Source organism: Candoia aspera, chromosome 2 (assembly GCF_035149785.1).
Source record: "Candoia aspera isolate rCanAsp1 chromosome 2, rCanAsp1.hap2, whole genome shotgun sequence".
In the NCBI taxonomy this organism is placed as follows: Eukaryota; Metazoa; Chordata; class Lepidosauria; order Squamata; family Boidae; genus Candoia; species Candoia aspera.
Genome location: NC_086154.1, coordinates 239,306,953 through 239,331,243, shown reverse-complemented (window position 1 = coordinate 239,331,243; position 24,291 = coordinate 239,306,953). Strand labels below are relative to the sequence as shown.

Genomic DNA, 24,291 nt, shown 5'->3' with positions numbered 1-24,291 from the left:
GGTCGCATGGGACCATACCAGACCCCAATGGAACTCCGCAAGAAATGCAGAGCCTGGAGGTGAGGATGTCTGCCACGGAAGTGGTGTTGCAGCAGGTATTGAGAACCCTGGAGACCATGGCGTACCCCTTGGCAGAAATCTCAACTCAGCTATCCAGAGTGGCGTCGCCGGAATCATGAGGAAGACGGCGTACCCTAACCCCAACCTGGGATTTCAAATCCCCAGTGAGGCGCCAGCGGAGTGGAGGCCACCCAGAGAGCCAAGACGACTGGGGGAGAGCTCTGCCCAGCGGGGCGACACCGGCTGCGGCCCCGAAGGACATACAAGTTAAGCTCGATGGAGACCCACAACAGTTGGCATTCTTCTTGACCAACATGTCCATATACATGAAGGAATATAGGTCTTGCTTTCCCACTGAGTACAAGAAAGTGAGCCAGGTAGGTGCCAGACTCCGGGGATCTGCGGTTTGTGCAACTGCACGATGCCATGGCCCCAGAGCTGAACAGCCTGCGTGACTTCATGAGGGCACTGAGAGACTGGTTCGAGGACCCACTTGACAAGATGAGGGCGAAGACAGGTATCCAGCAACTTAGGCAAGGGGGAAGGACCGTGGCGGAGTATGCCATGGAGTTCAAAGCTCTTGCCGGAAAAGGTATGGACTGGTCAGAAATCAGTAAGATTACTTCAAAGTGGGCTTGCAGCCAGAAATCCTGAGATGGGCGCTCTGCCGCGGAGGCACCCCCCCCCTTTGAATTGATGGTTCTTGGTAGATGGTAACTGAATTATGATTAGCAAATTCTTGGAAGACAATATACCAGTTGTGATGGTAGTTATGTCAACAATTGGAGGCAATATGCCTCTGAGCATTAGTTTCTTGGGAACATAAACCAAAAAGGTGCTACTGTGCTTGTGTACCATTTTTGAGCTTCTCGTAAGCATCTGGTTAGCCCTTGGAATGTGAGACAAAATGGATCACTTTAAAGATCTATGACACCTTCTAACATACAATGTTAGTTTTCTATAGCATCTTAATTACATTTTAATGATATTATTAATTTATATACAGTACTTCTTTTCATCGGTTATATACCTTGAACATTTTGGAAAGGCTGCATATAATTGCTTAAATAAAAATATTTAACAGAGTGGAGAAAGAGAGCACTTGTATATGGGGAGAGATTATTAACCACAAGCACTATAAGAATTATCAGTGTACATAATTAGGAGCACAAAACTGTGGCATAGTGATTTCGTACTGAAATTCTCAATCATGCTTTTTTAAATATTGACCATTAATTTTATATTGGTTTATCTTAAAAACTTACATCCTCTTCCATTATGCTGGTAAGAGATAAAAAGTATGGAGAAAAACTGATCCCCTTCACCACCTGCACAGATCTGCTTCTTTGTTCTTATAGGGCATGCAAGACTTAAGGTGGGTTTCTTTTTGCAGAGGAAGGAGAATAACGCTCCCTAATAGCTCAGAGGAGGCAACATGTTTTTACTACAGTTTTCATAATCCCTACTCACTCTCCATAGCAATTAGGACTGATAAGAGCAGAAGCCCAAAACATCTGGAAAGTCCAAATAATCATATCTGTATTTTGTAATATTTTGTAATGTTTGCAATTGTTTTTATTTTATTTTAATTGTGTTTGCTGGCCAGAAAGCCAGTGGGAGCTACGGGTTCTGAGTCTTGCATGGTTACCTGGAAGGAGTTCGAGCCCATTGAACCTGAGGAAGTGGACAGGGTTCTCGTAGCTGTTAGTTCGGCCACTTCTGGGTTAGATCCATGCCCCTCCTGGCTGGTCAAGGCTGCCTGGGAGAGGACATGTGATTGGGTCTGGGTGGTGGTTAATTCCTCTTTGAGGGAGGGGGTGATCCCACCGGCTCTTAAGGAGGTGGTGGTGTGGCCTTTCTTCAAGGGGCATCACTCGACCCAACCAACCTGGATAGTTTTTGTCCAGTCTCCAACCTCCCCTTTTTAGGGAAGGTTATTGAGAAAGTGGTCGCATAGCAACTTCAAAGGGCTCTGGATGAAGCGGATTATCTGGACCCCTTTCAGTCAGGATTCAGGCTGGGATATGGGGCTGAGATGGCATTGATTGCGCTCTTGGATGACCTCTGGCAGGAGCGGGACGAGGGCACTGCTTCCATCCTTGCTCTACTTGACCTCTCGGCAGCCTTCAATACCATCGATCGTGGTATCCTTCTGGACCAGCTTTGGGAGTTGGAGGTGGGTGGCACAGTGTTGCACTGGTTCTCCTCCTTCCTCCGGGGCCAGTTTCAGTCAGTGTTGGTATGAGGGAAGAGATCCAGCCCACGGCCCCTATCATGTAGGGTGTCGCAGGGCTCAGTTTTCTCGTCCCTCTTATTTAACATCTACTGAGGCTGCTGGGTGAGGTGATCCGACGGTCTGGGGTGAGGTATCATCAGTATGCTGACGATACCCAGCTTTATATCTCCTCCCCGGGCCGTCTAAGTGATGCCGTGGTTGCCCTATCTCAGGGCCTGGAGGTTGTAGGGGCCTGGATGGGGCGCAATGGGCTCCAGCTCAACACAAGCAAGACTGGCTTTGGGTATTTGGGCCTCCCAGTACCAAGGTTTTTCCATCTTTGGTTCTGGATGGGGTGGCACTGCCCCAGATGAACCCGGTGCACAATCTGGGGGTCCTCTTGGACTCACAGCTCCTGCTGGAAGAGCAGGTGGCAGCCATGGCTAAGAGGGCCTTTGCACACCTTCGGGTTGTGCACCAGATACACCAATTTTACTCTACTCGGCTACTTGGCACACGTAACACCACTGCTTCTGGAGCTGCATTGGTTGCCAGTGTGTTTCCGGGTACAATTCAAGGTGCTGGTTGTCACGTTTAAAGCCCTTCATGGGACTGAGGGACTGTATTCTCCCAGTTGTTTTTGCCTGTCCAATCTGGTCCGGCAGGATGGGCATGCTCCGGGTCCCATCAGCCAAGGAATGTTGGCTGGCAGGGACAGCCTTTTCTGCTGTGGTGCCTGCCCTCTGGAACATCCTCCCTCCTGAGATTAGGATGGCTCTGACCCTTTTGGCTTTTCAGAAGGCCTTGAAGACCTGGCTTTTTGCCCAGGCCTGGGGCTCCGAGTGTGTGAAGGGCCCTATTTCATGGTTGTGCTGACACCAATGGTTTTTAAGATCTCTTGGCTGTATTTAATTTTTTGTATTGTTTGATTGTTTTTATTATTGTTAGCCGCCCAGAGTCTCTGGTCTGAGCTGAGCGGCTATATAAATTGAATAAATAAATAATATTGTTCCTTACACTTTATATGGAAGTCATCATTATAAATAACATTTGTGGCGACTATGGCAAAGTTGCATTATTTTTTTTCTGGAGCTGCCATATCTGCCACTCTTTCCTGCTATCTAGTGGCCATCAGGAAGTTTGCAGCCCAGATGGCCCTATCTCCATCGAGTGTGTATGTATATGCCTGTGTATTTATTTACACTTGGGGCAGGGGGTTAAAATTCAATTCAGGAGTAATGTTGATGATAAAGTCTCATTATAGAAAACTAGGAAGTTTTTTCTCAAACTGTTCCAAGGTCTGTATGAAAACACAAGCTGGGTTCATACACTGCATTAATCTACAATGTTTTAATCATGGGTTATTAAATAAAACAGAGCGGCTGGGACTGTATAACACATCAAAAGACCACTACCACCCCAGCAAACACTTAATGACTCAGTGCCCTGGCTAGATTTAACATTACACAAGACCATTGTTTGTTTAAACATGGAATACTGAATAACTCACCATTTGTTGGATGCAAAATATTTCCACATGTTAGCTAAAAGAAAAGTCCCAACTTATCAATAAGAAAGGCTGTACCTTAGTCTTAATCTGTGGTATATATTTCTAATAGCAGGAAATTCTTTTATTAGTATCATATACTTGGAAAAGTATTCTCATATCTGCAGAGTAAAATGATACAGCCCACTCAAGGCTTTAACACCACATTCAGCTGCACAGTAAAAATCTATTTATGAAGCTATGGATGCTAGGTATATAGAGAAGAAAATACAGCTCAGTTTTGATGGTGATGAGGCATAAAACAAAGATGAGCAGCTCTTACGTAGACCTCTGTTTTGCCTGCGGAATACCTCAGACTGAATCTCTGAAATGTTCAGGTAGGGCCCAGAAATATTTCTGCCTGGAACTCTACAGATTCATGTCAGCCAGTGTAAAAATTACCATGTTAGAGAAGCCAAGGGCTTAGTTTAAGGCAGTTTTCTGTGAAACTATACTTTTGTCACAGCTAGCTAGTGCTTACTCTCCCAATTTTGGTACTCTGGTCACAGGGTCTTTTCCTAACCTCTTGAATGCTACCCTGAGATGGGTGAGGATCCAGGATGTGGCAGATTTTGTCTTGCAGATACAGAAGCAGTCATGCAAGCTCTGGCTACAACTCAGAAAGAACAGTACTGTATACCTAAACAGTACTTTTGTATGCATTAAAAGAATAGCCAAACAAATACGTATTAAAATACCCAAATGCACTGGCATGAACTTGTAGTTTTCTTGCAACAGTATGCAGGTGCCTTCTTCCAGGAAGTTTTTTGTTTGTCCTTCCCTGTCCAGGCTGCCACCCCATGATTTTCTGGTGGTCTCCCATTACAAATTAAGCAGATCCACCAGGCTTAGCTTTTCAAGCTAGGTGGTACCAACTAACCCTATATATATATTAGTACACTTGAAGTTGAAGCACAGCTGAATCAGGCACCTAAACAGGTAGGTAAGGAAAGATCATAGTTCAGCGGCACAGAATCACCTTTGAATCCAGGAGATCCCAGCATTCCCAGCTGAAATGTCCGTAGTTTATATGAAATACCTATTTCTGCTAGAGACCGTGGAGAAGTGCAATCTTTCCTAAAATAGCTCAGCATATACGAAATACCAGACTTCTTCAATGCAGCACCTGCCGAGATCTGCTAGACGAATTCCCAACTGACTGCAAATTACGGGGACTGAAGTTCACCATGCATACGAATACGCTTTTTGCCAATTTCAGATCATTCACCCTGCACAGAATTGTTAGCCAGACCACCTGAACTGTAGTCAATTACCAACGATTCTGTCTACGTTAAACTTACAGCGTCTACGCTCAGGTTCCCAAGCAGGATTTTATTTAAGACTTAGGAATGCTATACCAAGAGTCTTTGAAGGGGGAAGGGTTCCTGATCACGTGCAGAGTGCATTCCTCGCTGATCTTCAGGGACAAAAAAGGCAGAAACTGCTAGAAAGCCTCCCGAAAACAAGCACAGCCTGTGCTTTACTTACCAGCCGAGTTGCTCGGTAGGGCCCGGGGCCCACGAGTCGAGGTTCCATCGGCCGCCACGAGAAGACAAAACTCCACGGTCCGTCTCCACGGCGACCGACGGACACAGCACTGAATCTTCGGAAGAAATTTTGAATCAGAGACTACCGCATTCTGATTGGACTAAATCTAGATCACATGATACTTCGGAATTAGCCGATTGGCGGAAACCCCTCGTACTCTGCTCATTAAAAAAAGAAGAATCCTGCGTTCCCTCCTCGGCCTCAAAAGCTCTTTGCTAGAAACGCTAGAGGTGTATTTTACCGACAACGCTCAATGCGTTGGTCTTCTTCCTCCGTCAATCGCTGGGCGGCAGCGAGATAAAATGGATGGGAGTCGGATTACCTGAGATTTTTAGGGGCAATGCCGTTGTACACTTGTTCTGCCGTCTCTTCTTTGCATTGCACGCAGGTGACGCTGCTGGGTGGGCTTCAATGGGTTCCTGCTCAAATCACTACTGCGTGATCGCAGTGCTTGGAAGAATTCCACCCCTTCCCATTATAATGACGGTGCAGTGTCCCTAAATTGCCTCACGTTCGTGGCACAAAGCCTAGCCAAGATAAGAATGGAAGAAGCCACGTGACACGGCCGCAGCGCCTTAAGCCTCAGCTTACCTTGGTGGGATCTGAGCTAATTATGACTTGCTCAACCATGGTTTACAAAATCATGGGTTAATACATGAGAGCCTTTCGTTTCTCTGCTTCATTACTATATCTCCATCAGTTTCCCTAAATCACCGAGCCCTGTAGATCAAGTGATTACAACGGGCACAACTTGCAAATAGTATCTCAGACCCTGTTTACATATTGTGGGATTTGTAGTCAAGGCGGCTCAGTGTGGGCCAGGGTCCCTGGGTCAAACACAGCAGGAAAAACTGAAACTAGGCAAGAGCTGATGTAAATGTAAAACTGAATTTCAGATCAGCTAAAGGTGCAGTTCTCTTTCAACCTGATTTAGGATCTATTAACTGCCAATAGCCTTTCCCAGGGATGAAGATTGAGCTTTTGCTGTGGTGCTTTCAGTCCAGCACACTCCCTAGAAAGCTTGATTTGGTTCCTGAAGAAGGTGTGTAGCTGACCTTTCCTTTAAAACATCGTGGTATTTTACCAAGCATAGGTGCATCATTTTACAAATCCAGCCATAAAGGAACCTGATCTGGCTTTCCAAATAAAAAACTCCAGTATGGCTCTTTCTGTTATATGGCTTCTCACATATATAAATTAATCCTAGCTGATCTTTGGCTTAGCAGGTTACAACTTACAGTTCAGTGCATTGCCACATTACTGCATTTACATCCTACTTTTCTGAAAGGTCAAAACAAAAAAGACACCCTCACATCATGCTTGCCTCCACATCCATATAGTTTTCTTGGGAACAATGCAGAAATAAATTGCCATTACCTTCTCTGGGGAATCTTTATTTTTAATTTCTCAGTCTAGTCTACCTCCCTAGGATTTCCTAGTGGTGTAATAACAAGCATTAACCAGAACTGACCTTCCTCAGCTTTTCTGAGATCAGATCAGCCAAGACCAAGTAGTTGATGGGACCTCCTTTAATATTATCTCCACAACTGGAAGGTGGGTTGGGCCAAGACACACCAAATGTGTGACTCAAAGTCACCCAGTTAGTTTTTATTTTCAGCATATACGTGCAGGCTGCTCTCACAGACATTCAGCAAAATCTTGGTTGGAGAAGGTTGGAAGTCACCTTCTTATATTTTCCTCCTATTTCTGTACTTTCTTTGTTTTTCTTTCCCCCCCTCCCCCTGTGGGTGCCACTGCCTCCTCCAAACCATCCCATTATTAAAGCCCTAAGACACTTGAAAAATTCAAATTGTTTTTGAAGACTTATGAATCATAGTTTTTAATATAGTACAGTTGTATAAAACAAAGTTGATAGATATATTAACAATGAGGTTTATGTCATCCAGGAAACTCTTCCATTTCAGTTAAAAGTGGCTGAAAGAACCTGTGATCCAGTTAAAACAAATGTATCCACATCAGTGTTCAAAGTATTATTGTTTACTTATCAAACACACTTCATTTCCATAATGAGTATACATGAGCATTTAAGAGTGCCATTAAATATTTGGTTTTTTGATGCATACATTTCTCCCAATATGTACATTTTTGCTGAAATTTGAGGATTGTAATTAGTAGTTTTTACTTCTCCTCACATCAAGATTAAATTCCAAATAATTTATAATAAAATATATTTTCCTGTCCTGGAAAACCATATATAAAATATCCAGTGTGTTGTACGCTGAAGCCTCTTGATTGTCAAGTACTGCAAGTTGAAGAACTCATTGAGTTTTGTAGCTGAGCCCTTCATTCACTTTTGTTTTTGCTAGCGCCATTTTGCATTTGTCTTGGAAGACGCAGGCCCTTGGTGTAAGCATTGTACCAAAAATGTAAAAACAGGATTAAAAAGAAACAGCCGTAAATCCAAATGATGAACATGAAGACAGGATACTGATATGGACAATTATCCATGAGGTAGATTTGTCCTATATGAACTGTGACCAAAATGAACTGCACCTGGACAAAGAACACAAGATATTACTTCTTGGCTTTAAATCAAGCAAAGAAGAAGAATTAAGGCAGAGTTAAGAAGAAAACTGAAATCCAAATAATTCCATGAGGCCCACTATTACATTTCAGGACACATATGTACAAAATCAGTTTAGAGCTGTGGTAAGTAATTTGTGTCCCTTTGTACAGCCCAACACTTAGAAGAGGGTATCAGGAAGAGAAAGGGAAGTGTCAACAAGAAAACAAGTATTCCCACCTGGGGCATTTGAAGGAAGGGGACAACAAGCCAAGGTGGTGGCTGTGACTGTGTGATTAAAGACCTGCTCCTTTGTACATGCATCAAAGGGGCAGGGCTTCAATCAGCCCCCCACCATCGCAGATAGCTCTGTTCTCACTCATTTTGGACTCTGCTTCCACCTACTGCTTGCTTCAGCTCTGCCCACAACATACCTTCCAACAGATAACTCCTGGCAATCCTCAACAGAAAGAGAAATGTTCCCCACGCTTGTTCGTAATAGCTACATTTAAAAATAGTTCTGTTAAATGTAAAGCAACCTTTTCTTGAAAAGGTTCCCAGGAGTATACTAAAACTTTAATGCATTTTTGGACCAAATTTTATCTGTTTTTGTAATTTGTAATTTGTGTTATTTGCAATACATGACGCCATTATGCAGAAGGCATAAATTACCATGGCAATGTTTTTTTTCATATTTAACCAACATTTATAAATAATGGTCATCCTTTCCCCCCATTTGTCCATTAAAACCAGTATTTCCATATGCTGGGGATTACACCAATTCTCTAGCCCTAAATTTGTTCCTACCAATGTTTTCTTTCAAAGATAACTGAATTCAAGATGTTTTTAAAGACTAGACTTGATAGGATATAATAATTAACTGATATAAATAATATTCTTTTGCAGAAATATTTTAAAATGTGATATAAGATTCAAGTTTACCAAGGAAGGATTTATAGCAACAATGATTAACATATGAAAAGAGGTTTGCCTTATGAGTAACGAAAGGGCTATGCAAAAGGATCTTCCGTCTATGAATTTCAGAGAAAATTAATCAATGTATTGATTATGCACATATTAACAAAGGAAAATACACTAATTTATGTTGGGTGCACTCAGAAAAATTTGCATGCAGGAACACCAAGGAGGTGAAGTCTTCAAGGTGAATCAACCTCATGAGCACATCCTGATCCTAGTGTGGAAGAGGTTTGCACTATTTTCCAGGAGTTTTTTTCAATTTCTTTATGTATCCTTCTGCCATGGAATTCCCTGGAGACCCCATCTCATAATATTCACAGACTGCCCCATTCCTAACCAGGCTTGGCCTGCTTAGCTTCTGAGTCCAGACAAAGTTGGCAAAGTGCTCCCATCTGCTCAGTAAGACACATAGTCAAATGACAAACTATATCCTCCTTCAAGCATCTAGGTGTAAAGTATGAAGACTCAGATTTAATAATAAAAAACCAGGAAAGCATAATATGGATCAGCATCCCCCTCCTAAATTTTGGCTGGCCCTGATTCCCCTGGCCATTAAGAAGGCCCTGAAGACCTAGTTTTTCACTTAGATGCTAGCCCAGGATGGTATATGACCCTACTGTAACTTTACAATTCTTGTTTGTGCCTTGCCCCCAGCAGTATGTTTTATTTTATTGCTTTATTATTCTATCATTTTCTTTTATATGGTTTTCTGAATCTTTGTTAGATGCCCAGAATCATAAATAAATAACATCTGTTAACACAGATAATCTTACACTCACTATATAATCCTCTTTTTGAGAAAAGTCAGGCTGTATGATAGCAATAGAGTGGAAAATGTGATCAATTTAGCTAGCTCACAACTTTGTAACATGCCTGCTTATCTCTTGTAAATATAAATCATTCAAATCTAAGCCTATTTTTTTCTGTACTTCCATTCAAAGTTACTTACCAGTTGTATAGTTGTCATATGTTTTTTCCACCACAGGTGCTTTTGATATGCTGGCCCCAGCGTACAAAGTCCATAGTAGGTGTACATGACCACATGAACCATACAGTTTAGCATTCCATGGAATGTTCCTAAACCTCCTGTAGAAAGGGAAGCAAGATCTGTCTTAGTCATGTATTCATCAAAATTTTATTATCGGTCCAGAGCATATCACAGTCAAGACAAATCAGAGAAACATGGAAATAATAAAATCCAACAATATACTTCACTCCTGTTTTCATGGGTTCCTACTGTAGTTGTGTTTATGACAGGCTAATGCATAGCTAACTAATCCAGAGTTTATTGAATTACCCCAGCTGTCTGGGTTCATATATCACTCTGAGCTACAAACTAACCAAGCACATTTTATCCTAACACCTGGTATGAACTAGCCTGTTTGCTGCTGCAGTGGGTGGATGCCATTTAGAATAAAATTTCTTTGTGGCAAAAGCTACATGCAATGCTATAGTGCAAACTTCCCAAAGTGGTGCCCTCCAGATAAAGCCTGATCACAACGCACAGGATTTGCGCTCAGCATGATGGCTGATTATGTGCCATCAAGTCATTTTCAACTCCTTGTGACCACATACATAGATACTGATTAGGAATTCTGGGAATTATAATTCCAACCCATTTGGAGGGCACCTGGTTAGAGGTTGCTACTAAAAAGAATGGATGGATGATCAATTTGTACCAGCACCATCATCACTTGCAAACAAACTGACTTTGCATCCCCAGAGTAATGCTAAGGAAGATGCTGATTTAAGAAGGAACTTCACAAGAGCAGCAATTATTCAGCTGGACACCCTCTTGATATTAGCTTGATCAGGCTCTCTATTTAGCAGCAGCAGCAGCAGCAGCAGCAAAGTAACTCTCATTCAACTAATGAACTGAAGAAAGCTGGGGATAACCAAGATTGGATTTAAGTAAAAGGACTGTTTAGTTCTGGTATTCAGAACCTAACCTAGTTCTGGTTCTCAGGTTTTTGACGTAAGAACAAAACAGATCCCACAAGCCTTGAGTTTGCCATTCTAGTTCTTGATATGTAAAGATAGTCATAGGGGCCAGTAGATGATATAAGATCATACAAAAATGCACTAGAATACAAAACAATGATGCAGAAGTGAGTAACGCAGCAAACTGCATGAACCTGATACAATTATTTTATCTAACCCAAAAGCCTGAATGGAGAAACTGGAGACTTGCAAGTATTACTACGTCATTATCTTGCCTCCTCCCAAAGAGTTTAGAGCTGCGTATTGATTTATCCTTTCTGTAACCTTCTGGTAAATTAGACTGGGTGGGGCTTTTGAGGGGTGGAGTAGTTGCAGTGGAGCTAGACACAGAGAGTGGCCCAGCCAAAGCATAATATGAAATGGTGAGGTAAACTAGATTTTTGCATTCAGATTCATTTTTGCATTCTAAATCTAACTGATAAGGCAATATCTCAATAATTATTTCAATATTTTGGAGTTTTTCCATATACTCCTGCTCACAAGACCACTGACATCAACAGAAGAATAACAGAAAAAAAATACATGTACATCAGATGCAGAGATAAGGTATACAGTATTCAAAAGAGCATACTGTTATCTATTTATTAATCAAATTTATATGGCCAGCCATCTCACAAACAAGTGCTTCTGGGTGCTGTACAATAAAGTAAAAAAACAATATATACAAAACTATTGGCATTATTATTAAAAACTTTAAGATTATAAAGAACACAAAGCGAAAAGAATATATATATATATATATTGGGCGAAGAGCAGATGTTAATAATAATGGAGCCTCCTCAATGTTTCACCTGTCCCCTGAGCTCCCCAGGCCTGTTGGCACAACCAGGTTTTGAGGGACTTCTGGAACATCAAAAAGGATAAAAGCCATCTTCACTTTGGGGGGGAGGATATGCCATAAAGCGCGCTGCCTAGGACCTGCCAAATGTAGAGCCTAGTCAACAGATCCCATAGCATGCCCTTTCCGCTGGACCTGTGGGACAGGCCCCTCAGAGCCTTAAGGCCATGAGGCTGAGAAACTTGCCAAACATCCTCTTGGGAGCTTCATGACAGAATGGGAATTTGAACCAGGTTTCCCAAGCCTTATTCCAGTTACTACTTTCACATGCAAAAATAGTAACTACAATATCTCGTAAATAATGAACAGTGTGTGAAGAGACAAACAAACATAACAAAGAGCTGATTTTGGAATTTAAACCCAATCCCCAGAATGTACAGTCTGTACATCTTAAATTGCAGGTAGTTAGCATATTGTGCACACCTCCAGATACAATAACAGGCAAAGCCATGGTTTGCAAGCAGATCTCTGCCTATTTCTGAGCACTTGTTATCTTTACATGACAATATGCAAATAGCAATTTTAAAAAAACTGGCATATAATTGGGAATAGATCCAGGCTTATTTGCATTTGTTTCCATTGTTTTGTATTTCAATTAAAAGCATTTTTCTTTTTGTTTTCCATCTCTTCCTCTTCCCCCACCTCCATCCTATTTTACATCACTGTTCTCCATTCCTGCTTTGGCTGATTTTCAGTCAGTTATAGTAACCTTGTTTTTCTCAATTTTCATTTCTCTCTACCATTCATCCACTAGGAAGATTCTAATTAACCACTGTTTCCCATTTTATCTCTACAGGGGAACTACAGCATCCAAATGTAGCCATGTCTCATTGCATTTGGACTTTTAATTATGAAGCCATTTCAAGTTTTTTTTTTTAAGGAAGTGATTGTTGAATGTCTTTGGATCCAGGATGAAGTAGCTTCTCAGTTCCAGAGAACTGGCATTGGGTTGCCATTATTTAATGGGGAATAATCATTAAGTAGTTTTCATCAAGACTGGGAGAACAGCCAATGTTTGGAATCAGTGATTTGGGCTGAACATGTTGTAAACAGATTATGGTTATGCCTGAAGAATGGCTGCTGCAGGTTTGAAAAAGTTTTCAAAATGTCTAGTACTGCTGTTTGACACATAAAAATCCATATCCGATATACTCAAAGTGCAATAACAGAAACTGCATGGAGTTCTTTTTCTGCAGTTTTTAATTAGATCATCTGTCAGGTGAGGGAAGTAATACACCAGAAGCCAAGAGCACAATCTACAGCAAGCTAAAACTGGAGCAGTGTTAAGCAACAGTGCCTAAACAATTTGCATGGGAGCTTGTTCAGCAAATATATTTAAATTACACAAGTGGCTCTGATGACAAACCATTATTTAAGCCTGTTGCAGCATCAACTTACCAAAATATTCAGCTGCTGAACAATTATCTACTTTACAATTATCTACTTTAGGTGCACGGTGTCGTAATACAGACTGAAGGAAAAGTCAAAGGAAATGTTCCCAACATTTTGCTGCTAAAAACCAATCGCCAGTTATGGCATCTAAAAGACTAACAGACTTATTATGGCACAAATTCTAACTGATTCCTGCCATACATTTCAGAGAGTGCATGGCAATATGGTGAAGGGGACTGTTGCTCACAAAAGTTGCCCACAGAGTTGTCCTCCAGATTTTGGAGGTCCTACAGTTTTGGCTGTATCTCCCTCCACAGGAGGGCAACAGCTGCCTACCTAATACCACCCCACTTGCTTTATTTTTTGTTCTTGAAAGCAAATGGTCTCCTATTCCATAAATTAATTACTGTGTTCTTTTTGTATTGTGGTAGGCAGTGCAGTAAGCAAGGTTGCATTCTTCATTATCTTCAAATCTCATCTTGATACAGGTAGTCCTCACTTAACAACCATTTGTTTAGTGATGATTTAGACTTACAATAATGCTAGAAAAAAAAATGACTTATGCAGCATCCCCGCAGTTGCATGATCACGATTTGGGCACCTGGCAACCAGTTCACATTTATGGCCATTGCAGCATCACATCATCACATGATCCCCATTTCTGACCTTTCTGGTCAACTTCTGGCAAGCAAAATCAATGTGGAACCACATGATATGCTTAACAACCATGTGGTTCACTTAACACCTATGGTGATTCACTTAATGACCACCACAAAAAGGGTCGTGCAATCAGATTGGATTCACTTAATGACCACTTCACTTAGCAGCTTAATTCTGGTCCCAATTGTGGTCATTAAGCGAGGACTACCTGTAGTTTTTTCTAAGGTGCACTGGAGAACACTGCCTTTAGCAGATCAGGATGAGTTCTACCTAAAGAGGAAGAGATTTTGGTGCACACACCCTTAAATTTGTCCATGTAACACTCATACTCCAGGAGCTGTATTGGCTGCCAGTTCTTTTCCAGGCATAATTCAAAGTGCTGGTTATTACTTTCATAGCCCTGTGTCACTCGGAGCCTAGATATGTTCAAGCCCACCTGCTCCAGAATTGCCTATCCAGTGTGATCAGGGAGAGGCCAGCTGAAGGCCCTGACCCCACTTGGGGGACCCCATAAGTGGGCCTTCTAAGTGGTGCCCCCCATGTAGGCCACTATCTCCTGGCTGAGTTTCTGCAAGGCTGTGAAGCTGACTTTCTTTCATAGAGTTACTAGCTTAGTACTCAGGGAAATGCTGTAGACACAGTGTTTAGCAAAGCCTTCATCAAAGCCTCATGATATTCTTCTTAATAAAATGGTAAAATATGGGCTAGCTGATATTACTATTAGATAGACTCACAATTGGCTGAATGAGTGCTCATTAAAGGCTCACTGCAGGGAAGTATCAAGTAGAGTGCCACTGGGCTCTGTGCTGTTCAACAAGTTTATCAATGACATGGATGAGGGATTTGAGGGGAGACTTATCAAATCTGCAGATGACACAAAGCTGGGAGGAGAGAAGATGCAAAAAGTTTTAGATAGACTTGAGCAGTGGACTAAAATGAATAGGACGGAATTTAATGGGGAAGAAATGAAAATGTTTGCATCTGGAAAAATAAAAGGCGTAAGTATTAGATGGGGAAGCCTTGGCTCAGCAGGAGTATGTGTGAAAGTATCTGGGAATCCATGTCAATCACAAATCAAACATGAGCCAGCAATGTGATTCAGCTGCTAAAAAGGCAACTGCTGTCTTAGGCTGCATTAACAAGAGTACACAGTCGAAGTCACAGGAAATAACTGTAAAACTGTACTCTGGTCAGACTCTACTTGGCACAGTTCTGGGCACCAAGGTTCAAAAAATAAAGTGGAGCAAGTTCAGAGGAGGGATACCAAGATGATGAAGAGTCTAGAAACCAAGCCCTATGAGGAATGGTTATAAAGGGTCTGGGAACAGAAAAGACAACTGAGGGAGATACGATAGCAGTCTTCAAATACCTGAAGGACTGTCATTTAGAAAAGGGAGTGGACTTAATCTCTATGGCCCCAAAGAGCAGGGCCAGAACCAATAGGTTAAAACACAAGGAATTAGATTCAGGCTATATACCAGGAGGAATTTCCTTAGTGTTTGTCTGTCAGTCAGTGAAACAGACTGCCACATGAAGGTCTCCAGTGAAGGTCTCTTCACTGGAGACCTTCAGACAGAAACTGGAGGGTCATCTATCAGAGATATTCTAGTGGATCTTGCACTGAGCAAAGCTGGCCTAGACTGGCTCACAACAGATCTTGCACCAGAGAGAATTCAAGTATTACAGAATAGCCCAACACAAATTAGCAATCAGAAGCCACTAAGCAATTATATTAACAGAAAATTACAAAAATAAATACCAAGGCTAATTCAAAGATTTGAACTGAATAAGGCGTAGTAAGAAATCTTAAAAAGTATAGTTTTGCACTTACTGAAGAATTGTTGTAACACTGGCACTTTTTTAGAGATGGTACAGAAAAAGGCAGTTTGCCCTTCTTTCAACAGCTAAGTAAGCTACCTAAAGACCAAATGCACCAAGGAACTGGAATATCTAGTTTTGTGATTTGGCCAGGTACTGACACAACTCCCCACCCAGCAAAAACTCTGTCTTATTTATGAGGCAACCTTCAACTTGGAATTTGAATTTTTGACTACCTGCAGCAAATTTGACTCCAAACCACCAGGTCCATGGCATGATTGAATGATGAAAGACATGTAGGAATGTAACCTGAGCTTTCTTCTTTCGAAGGACAAAGAAGATCTGAAATGAATCATATTTAAAATGAGCAGCGTGAATAGAAAGGTCAGAATAGCACATTTAAAAGCTTGTCATCTGATTTACATTTTACAGATGAAAGTAAATTATAAACTTTTGCACACCTTCAAAAATCAAAATGATTGGTTCAAAATAAAAGAAGCTGATTTAGACCAAGTCAGGCTATTGGTCCCTCTAACAAGTATTGTCTCCTCCTTATCAGTAGTTCTCTAGGATCTCTGGCAGAGATCATTCCCAGTACTATTAACAAACGTACAACTTTTGGGGGAGATGGGCGGTAACTAAATTTGAATAATAAATAAATAAATAAATAAATAAACTTTTGTTGATCTACAACTTCTAGCATTCCTCCCAATCAGCCATTGAGGCTAGTGTGGCTGGGAATTGTGGCCCTCCATGTGCTGAGCTATACAGTAGGTTCTCTGCCTTTATGTGATCCATATGCCCTACCACAGAGCCACAGGCCCTCCTACAAACACTTGAATAGTGCATGTGAACCATAAATCTATGATACAGAACTCTAGTTCAAAACAACTTCATAAGGCTGGATAACTGGATTGGGAAATAAAAATGGGAAAGATTGTCTTCTATTAAATCAAAGCCAAAGGCTGTTCTGGATCCCTTTGTATCTCGCTTTTATATTGTGCTCTTCCTTTAAGGAATCCCAAGGCCCACAGCAGCTGTTAGCCAAGAACTGAGGGGAAGAGCATCAACATTTGATCAGAGTCGTTTGTCGAGATGGGCGGTGAAGAAATGTGAAAAATAAATAAAATTTCAGAGTCCCTATACAGAGTACACACACACAAAAGGGAATGTAGTTTAGATTACATCCTTCTGTGTCTTATTAAAGAGGTAGATTTTTCATATGATTGTTCTGTATTGGTTCTTTCAGGTTATGATCCATTGAAGACTGAAATATTTTTGAATGCATCCTTTCTACAAAATTTTAAGTTCCATTTCAGAAATTATTTTGTTAATTTCTTGGGTTTCTGTACAGGTTTCCAACACAGACTTTTGATTGCACAATGGGACTTTGCCTTCTTCCCCACTCTAATATTCTCTACAGGCCACGGATAAACTTACAATTTACATTTAGAGCAGCATATTTCCAGAGGTATTCAATAATACTAATTTGGTCAATAATCAGCAAATTTCCATTAAGAGTGCAGTTCCCAGAAATCCCAGCCAGCATAGCTTGGAATTCTGGGACTTGCAGTCCTAGTGTATCTGAAGAGCAAAGGTTGAAGACTGTACTGAACTTTCCACCAATTAAGTTTAGAGATATGAGTAAAGCACAGCATCACTATTATGAATAAGTAATGAGCAGTTCTTAACGCTGTCGTTCTCAGTGAGAGAGGGGAAGTGAAAAACTAAGCTGCCTGATCCTTTCATACTAATTAGACTACAGTATTTATAAAGTTTTCATCCATCCAGTGGAGTCAACGTAACATTACTTCCAATGATGAAAAATATTCAATATACAAAGAAACACCTGAAGTATATGACATTCACTTTGTTAATTAAACTATATAATCATACTTACAGTGTCTAGCAACTCAATGAATTTTGAAAAATAATACAACCAGCAGACATGAACCATCTATAAAAGCAAAAATACTGATTCAGTTCAAAATTGTATGAAAATTCTCCATTTTATTAAGCATGATGAATATTTTATTTATTTATCAAGTTTATTTATCAAATTTCATCACTGCCCATCTTCTCCAAAAGAGGGACTCTGGGCGGTTTTATAACTACAGCATCAAACTGAGATGCAACACTTTTGTAGAAAAGCTGAAATATTCCCAAATTATTATTCCTGAGACAGAAGCAAGTAGAATTCAGAGTAGCCTCCAAAGGGAAAAAGCAGCTACATGATTGATTGATTGATTGATTGATTATGTGCCATCAAGTCATTTTCAACTTCTAGCAGCCATGAAACTACATAATAGACTTGTTTATTTTAGAAACTTCCATAAACTTAAAGAGAAGTCAACTCCTGCTTTATACCAAATTTGTGTAGAGGTCCAACTGGACTGGTTCCTATCTCATGGCTGGTTGTTCAGTTATACAAACTCAGTCTCCCACAATGCTTTTGGATAAGCAATACAGTAGAATGACCACAGATGGCCCTGATTCAGATTACAATAGTATCATTACAATACTCACCCTGAGAGCCCTTGGTGACCTGGAATAATCAACTATATCACAGCGATATGTATATCCTGTAGCCCAGCCAGACATGAGGAACTAGAAGCAGAAGAAAAGGATTTAATGTAATATTTAGTTTTTTAAAATGTTGGATTGCATAAATAACTACAGTGAGAAGGAACCAGAGTTAATTATTAGTAGGTACAACACATTATGTTGATGGCTCATACATACACACAATTGCTGAATGCTAGAACAGCCCCAAGGAAATGCTTTTGATATGTAAATTTGCTAAGCCTTTTTTTTTTAACTGAAAAAACAATAAATGGCTGGCTTCATACAATTCATTAAACCCCAAACAAACAAGCAAGCCTTATTATAGTTTGGTGTGATATGTGCACTCAGCCTGAACGCATGTACACAAACAGGCTGACTTTCTTCCAGATAATGCCTTCAAAATGTGTAGAATTTAATTCTCAAAATTTCCCAGTCCCCACAGCCTTTAGTGAGCTGATTGGAGAATTCAGGAGTTGAAGTCCAAAGAATTTGGAAGACACCATCTGGTGTACCGGGTTTAGTGGGCATGCCCATGGCCTGTCTCTCTCTCTTTTCTTTGCCAAGTAAGTAATGCTGCATCACAATTTCTGAAAGCATCTGAACAGAGTACAGATTAAATGGCTACACAAGCCACGGTTCTTTTTTACTTTAAAGATAACTACTTATTATCATTTATTGCTAAAAGCACACTCAGATTAGGCTACCAGGGGACATGTGCAACTTAAAACAAGGAGAATTTTATTTAATTTATCTCCCATATTTTTCCCATTGAAAAATATTCATAAGCAATGGGTATAACTGCCAGAGGTTTCCAGAGTTCATATATCATCATCACTTTAATGTAATAAAGAAGGAAATAATTAAATTATGACTGGGGTGTAATCCTATAAACTGTATTTAATTTTATTTTTATTTAAGTAAAAATGAAATCAAATTCCTTTTTGTCCCAGCCCTACTTACTGCTTTCTGGAGTAGCCCCAGCTTGTTATGCCCAGGGGTACCTATAGCACCTATTGCTTGACTGAGATAGAGGAAATAGTAGGCAATTGTCATTCTACAAAGCCTGATCATTCTGTTCACATCATAAAACCATTAATATTTTGGGGAAAGGGGAAAAAGCACTTTTTGTACATCCTACTAGTAAAGGATTAATAATCTTCTACTTACCTCATATGTCATATAAATTGAAAGAGCCACTACACCAAAGTTGTAAATAAACATTATTTGCTTCAAATCAAAAGGCTTTCTCTTCTCCATGAATTTTGGTCCTAGATTAGTGACAAAATATATATAAGCTCCAATAATAAGTGTTTGTGGTAAAGGTGAAGACATGAGTGGGTAGCCATCAACTCGTGGATCTGGAAAGAGATATTTAAAACTATTATAATATTTGTAGATTCTGACTTAAATAACAAGAATATTCTTAACCTAAAGGATTGCATACTTAGGCTTGGTGTTTACCTGTTCAAGAGCCCAAATCTGTTTACCTTAAGTTTCTTTTTTGCTTTACACAAAAGCTTCACATACACAATACACAAAAGCTTCACATTTACACAAAAGCTAAACTCATAATTGGTAACATTATAAAAACATTGTTCAAATTATCTTATATTCATGAGGTCTATAACTAGAAGACACTAGAAGTATTTGAACTTTCTTAAGATCCTAGAAGTGTCTTAAACTAGAAGTGTTTAAATATTTTTTTTGCCTCCCTCATAAATGTATTCTATTAATTTAGCAATATCTGCTAGTCATAGCAATTTTTAAAAAGCCAAAATAAGTAAGAGCCAAGTATTGGGGGGGGGGGGGGGAGAATGATCAGGACAAGGACAAGAAAATCCTGATCACAGAGGACCATGGGAATATTCACTAGGTTCACACATCACACACAGTTACTTTATGACTTAGCACAACATGTAAATCCAGCCAATGTCAGATGGAGGAAAAGTTGCATAGACAAAACCATCAGAAAAGCTGAAGACATTCTAGACAGTATCTGATAGAAAGAAAGATGTCTGGATTTGGATGGCTTTGAGGGTTATCTCTTCTCTAGTTTTCTTATCTAAAGTGTCTCTTCAAAAACTTTAGAAATAAATTCGTTTTTTATTCTTCCTTCTAATGCTATGTCTCTCATCACACTTCCGCACCTGCTCTCTGCATTAAATCTATATGTAATATTTCAATCTCTCTGAATCCAAATGTTCTTTAATCCTGCATATTGACATCTAGAATCAGTTCCCTATCCTTCAACTTTCTTTTGCTATTGGCCAGGATACTCCCGATTCTGAAGCCATCTAACCCTTCTTATTCCTATCAAGGCCAATTGTGTTGAGAACGGCAGCTCTAATGGGAATGCCAAAAAAAATCCCCACAAATGTTGCTCTGTGTTTTAAATTGCAAAGGACAAATGCTACATACTTTCCTATACACAATGCTCCCTCCACAAAGAATATTAGGCTAGATCACTTTTCTCTTTGAAGTTTTATTTTTTCAATGAACAGAAAGCCTTTGATGAGCAGGAACATTTAGTTCTGCATTCTGAAGTAGAGCTATTTCAGGAAGATTTTGCCATGTGTTCTTAGTATATAGATTAGTTTCTATATCTCAGTTCTTTCATGAGCAGGGCCTACATCCCTCTACTATCAGTACAGCACTTAATGTTCTGCTACTGCTGAGCAAAGGAAAAAGAAAGCCTGCCTTTGGTCCTTGTCAAATGGAATGTATTTATTTATTTCATTTATATGGCCACTTATCTCACGTGACTCTGGGAGGCTTACAATAAAATAGATTTAAAAAACATATAATACAAAAAAATAAAAATAGCAGTTAGGAATCATAAAAAAACCACCATTAGCACAACCAGGAGACAGGCTGTGTGTCACACTTGGGGCCCCAGGCTGGGCACAAAACCAGGTTTTCAAGGCCTTGCAAAAGGCCAGCAGGGTCAGAGGTAGCCCACTTGCTACTTCAGTCCCCACCTTCCCAAATGCACCAGCAGTCAGCAGTCCAGTGGCTAAAAACTGATCCATGGAAGAATGTAAGTGATAATGCAGAAGCACTAAAACAATATTGTTACAATATTGTAAGGATTGCCTATTCTAAAACACCATCAGACTCATAAACAGGATCATAAAGATATCTGATTTATTAAAGAATAGTATGCAGGATCACAAAGAAAGCTGAGAATGGAAAAAGCATGCCAAAAGCAAACTAAAAACCCCTCGGTACAAACGAGATCCCTCCCCCCTGTAGAATCTTCCCAGGCTCACAATCCCAGGTGCTCCTAACGGCGTCTGATGGTCTGTGGGAAAAGTCCTTGAACAGAGAACATAACCCAAACACATTCCATTGTAATGAACACAGATACAGAGCTTGGCACAAGGTTTCACAGCAGCTCTCTCCCAACAGAAACGCGCGTCAGCACCATGGCATGTGAAACGTTACGATGTACAGTGCACATTGAAACAGTGAACATGACATACTGCCCCCCCAAAAGAAAGAAAGCATTAAGGGGAAGGTTTTAACAGGTAAGCCAAATGGAAACGGTTAACTAAATCAGGAGCATTAACGTGGCAAGCAGGCACCCATTCAGGATGAGGAAAGTGTTTCCAGCGGATCAGGTACTGGAGGGTGCCCCGAAGCTTGCAAGAATCAACGACCTCCTTGACTTCAAAGTGCTGTTGCCCGTCAATCATGATCGGAGCAGGCAGAGGAGGTTGGGGATGCCAGCAGGAAGAGTGGTGGACAGGCTTGAGCAGGCTGCAATGGAAAACAGGGTGCAAGCGTTTCAAATTGTGAGGCAGGTCCAACTTAACAGTAACTGGATTGATAAGACCAACAATAGGGAAAGGACCAATGAACTTGGGAGCAAGCTTTTTCGAGGGCTGTGGGGACTTGATGAATTTGGTAGAAAGATAAACCTGATCCCCAATTTTGAAATCGTGTTGCAAAGAATGACGTTTGTCAGCTTGGAACTTGTAAGCAGCCTGGGCATCAGCCAAAACCTGTTGAATCACCGGCCATGAGTCAGCTAGCTTAACAGCTCAGTCAGAGGCAGAACAGGACTGGGGAGGGGCTTGTGGCAGCTCAGGGATGGGAACAAAGTCGTGACCAGAAACCACACGAAAAGGGGTCTGCCCAGTGCTCTGATGAACAGCATTGTTGTAAGCCACCTCAGCAAAGGGCAACAAGTCCACCCAATTGTCCTGATGGTAATTTATGTATGCTCTAAGGAATTCTTTGAGGGCAGAGTTCAAAACCTCCGTAGATCCGTCAGTCTCAGGATGCGATGATGTGGACAAGGCCTGTTTGGTGCCAATCAATTTTAAAAATGATTTCCAAAACTGGGAAGTGAACTGTGTCCTGCGGTCACTGACCAAATGGGAGGGGCTACCGTGGAGATGGTAGATGTGGATGAGAAATAGGCGGGCCAATTGCGGGGCAGACAGGATGGACGCACATGGAATGAAATGGGCTTGTTTGGAGAAAAAATCTTTTACAACCCAAATGACAGTTTTCTTCTGACTGGGGGGTAAGTCCACAATAAAGTCCATAGAAATCTCGTCCCAGGGATGGGATGGGCTGGCCACTGGCTGCAGAAGCCCCTGTGGTTTACCCCCTTTTCGCTTTGACATGGCACAAACAGGACAGGAAGCAACATAGTCCTTTACATCACACCTTAATGTTGGCCACCAAGATTGACAGCGAACTAAATGCAAGGTTTTAACAAAACTAAAGTGTCCAGCAAGCTTGTCATCATGGGAATGCTGCAAAACAGCCCTCAAAGTTGCAGGCACATAAAGACGGTGTTCCACCCACGCTAGACCGTCTTCAAAAGAAACATTGTCTCTATTATCTAGCAACCAAGTGTCAGATTTCAGCACCTGGAGAAAGTCCTTCTGTAACTGACAAGGAACTTGCATTTTTCACCAGACGGGGCTGGGGGTGGGGTTGCCTGTGCACGGGTCTGGCTCCGGGTGACGGCAACCAAGCCCAGTTGTGGTTCAGTAAGAACAGTCCCCACTACATCTGCCACGTGGTCAGAGTCCTGAGGTAAACGTGACAAAGCATCGGCCAGAAAGTTTTTCTTTCCTGGAATAAATTTTAACTGGAAGTTAAAGTGACTGAAAAATTGAGCCCAGTGAATTTGTTTAGGACTGAGACGCTGGGGGGTGCGGAGGGCTTCCAAATTCCTGTGATCGGTCCAAACCTCGAAAGGGCAGTTAGTGCCTTCCAGGAGGTGACGCCAGGCTTCCAAAGTGGCTTTTACAGCAAAAGCCTCTTTTTCCCAAACATGCCACTGGTGTTCAGTTTCAGAAAATTTTCTAGACAAATAAGTGCAGGGTTTTAAGTGATTGTCAGAATCCCTCTGTAACAATATAGCCCCAATTGAGGAGTCAGAAGCTTCAACTTGGACCACAAAGGGGCGTTCAGGATCGGGGTGCTGTAAAATAGGCTCAGCAGTGAAGAGGGCTTTTAACTTCTCGAATGCCGCCTGGCATTCAGGTGTCCAATTCAGCACTGCCCCAGGGTTTTTCACCTTGCGTGTCTCTCCCAAACCCTTGGTACATAGCAAGTCAGTAAGGGGCAAAGCAATCTCAGCTAATCCCTGGATAAACTGCCGATAATAATTACTGAACCCTAGGAAACTTTGTAGTTGCCTCTGGGTGCAGGGACGTTCCCAACTTAGAATTGCCTGAATTTTTTCAGGGTCCATCTCAATGCCTTTGTCAGATACCCTATAGCCTAGATAGTCAAGTTGGGTTTGGTGATATTCACATTTGGAAAGCTTGGCATAAAGCTTGGCATTTCTAAGCTTACTTAACACCTGTTTGAGAAGGCGTTCATGTTCCTCCTCGGATGCAGTGTAAATGAGCACATCGTCCAAATAAACCAGGACCCCTTTAAACAAATAATCATGTAATGCTTCATTAATCAATTGCATGAAGACCCCGGGCTCCCCTGCTAACCCAAAAGGGAGGACTTTGTACTGAAAGGAACCCAATGGGTAATTAAAAGCAGTTTTCCACTCATCTCCAGCTCGTATGTGGATGCGAAAATAGGCTTCACGAAGGTCGAGCTTGGAGAAAATCTTGCCCTTTGACAAATGGGCTAACATGTCTTTCATTAGTGGTAGAGGATATTTG

At 41.1% G+C, this 24,291-nt stretch overlaps 2 protein-coding genes across 4 annotated transcripts in view; both read right to left on the bottom strand.

Moving 5' to 3' along the window:
• DEPDC1B (DEP domain containing 1B) overlaps positions 1–5,418 on the bottom strand; it is a 41,307-nt gene extending 35,889 nt beyond the window's left edge. The window contains exon 1 of the mRNA XM_063295627.1: positions 5,310–5,418. Within this exon, the coding sequence (XP_063151697.1) occupies positions 5,310–5,357 (48 nt within the window). The 5' untranslated portion in view covers positions 5,358–5,418. The remainder of the gene's footprint in view (positions 1–5,309) is intronic.
• A 1,775-nt stretch (positions 5,419–7,193) lies between these two features.
• The window catches only part of ELOVL7 (ELOVL fatty acid elongase 7), a 60,243-nt gene continuing 43,145 nt past the window's right edge, over positions 7,194–24,291 (bottom strand). For all 3 annotated transcript variants that reach the window (XM_063295624.1, XM_063295626.1, XM_063295625.1), the window contains exons 3-8: positions 19,313–19,503; positions 18,107–18,187; positions 17,481–17,537; positions 15,817–15,922; positions 9,821–9,957; positions 7,194–7,883 (exon numbers count right to left, since the gene is read on the bottom strand). In XM_063295624.1, the coding sequence (XP_063151694.1) occupies positions 7,674–7,883; positions 9,821–9,957; positions 15,817–15,922; positions 17,481–17,537; positions 18,107–18,187; positions 19,313–19,503 (782 nt within the window). In that variant the 3' untranslated portion in view covers positions 7,194–7,673. The remainder of the gene's footprint in view (positions 7,884–9,820; positions 9,958–15,816; positions 15,923–17,480; positions 17,538–18,106; positions 18,188–19,312; positions 19,504–24,291) is intronic.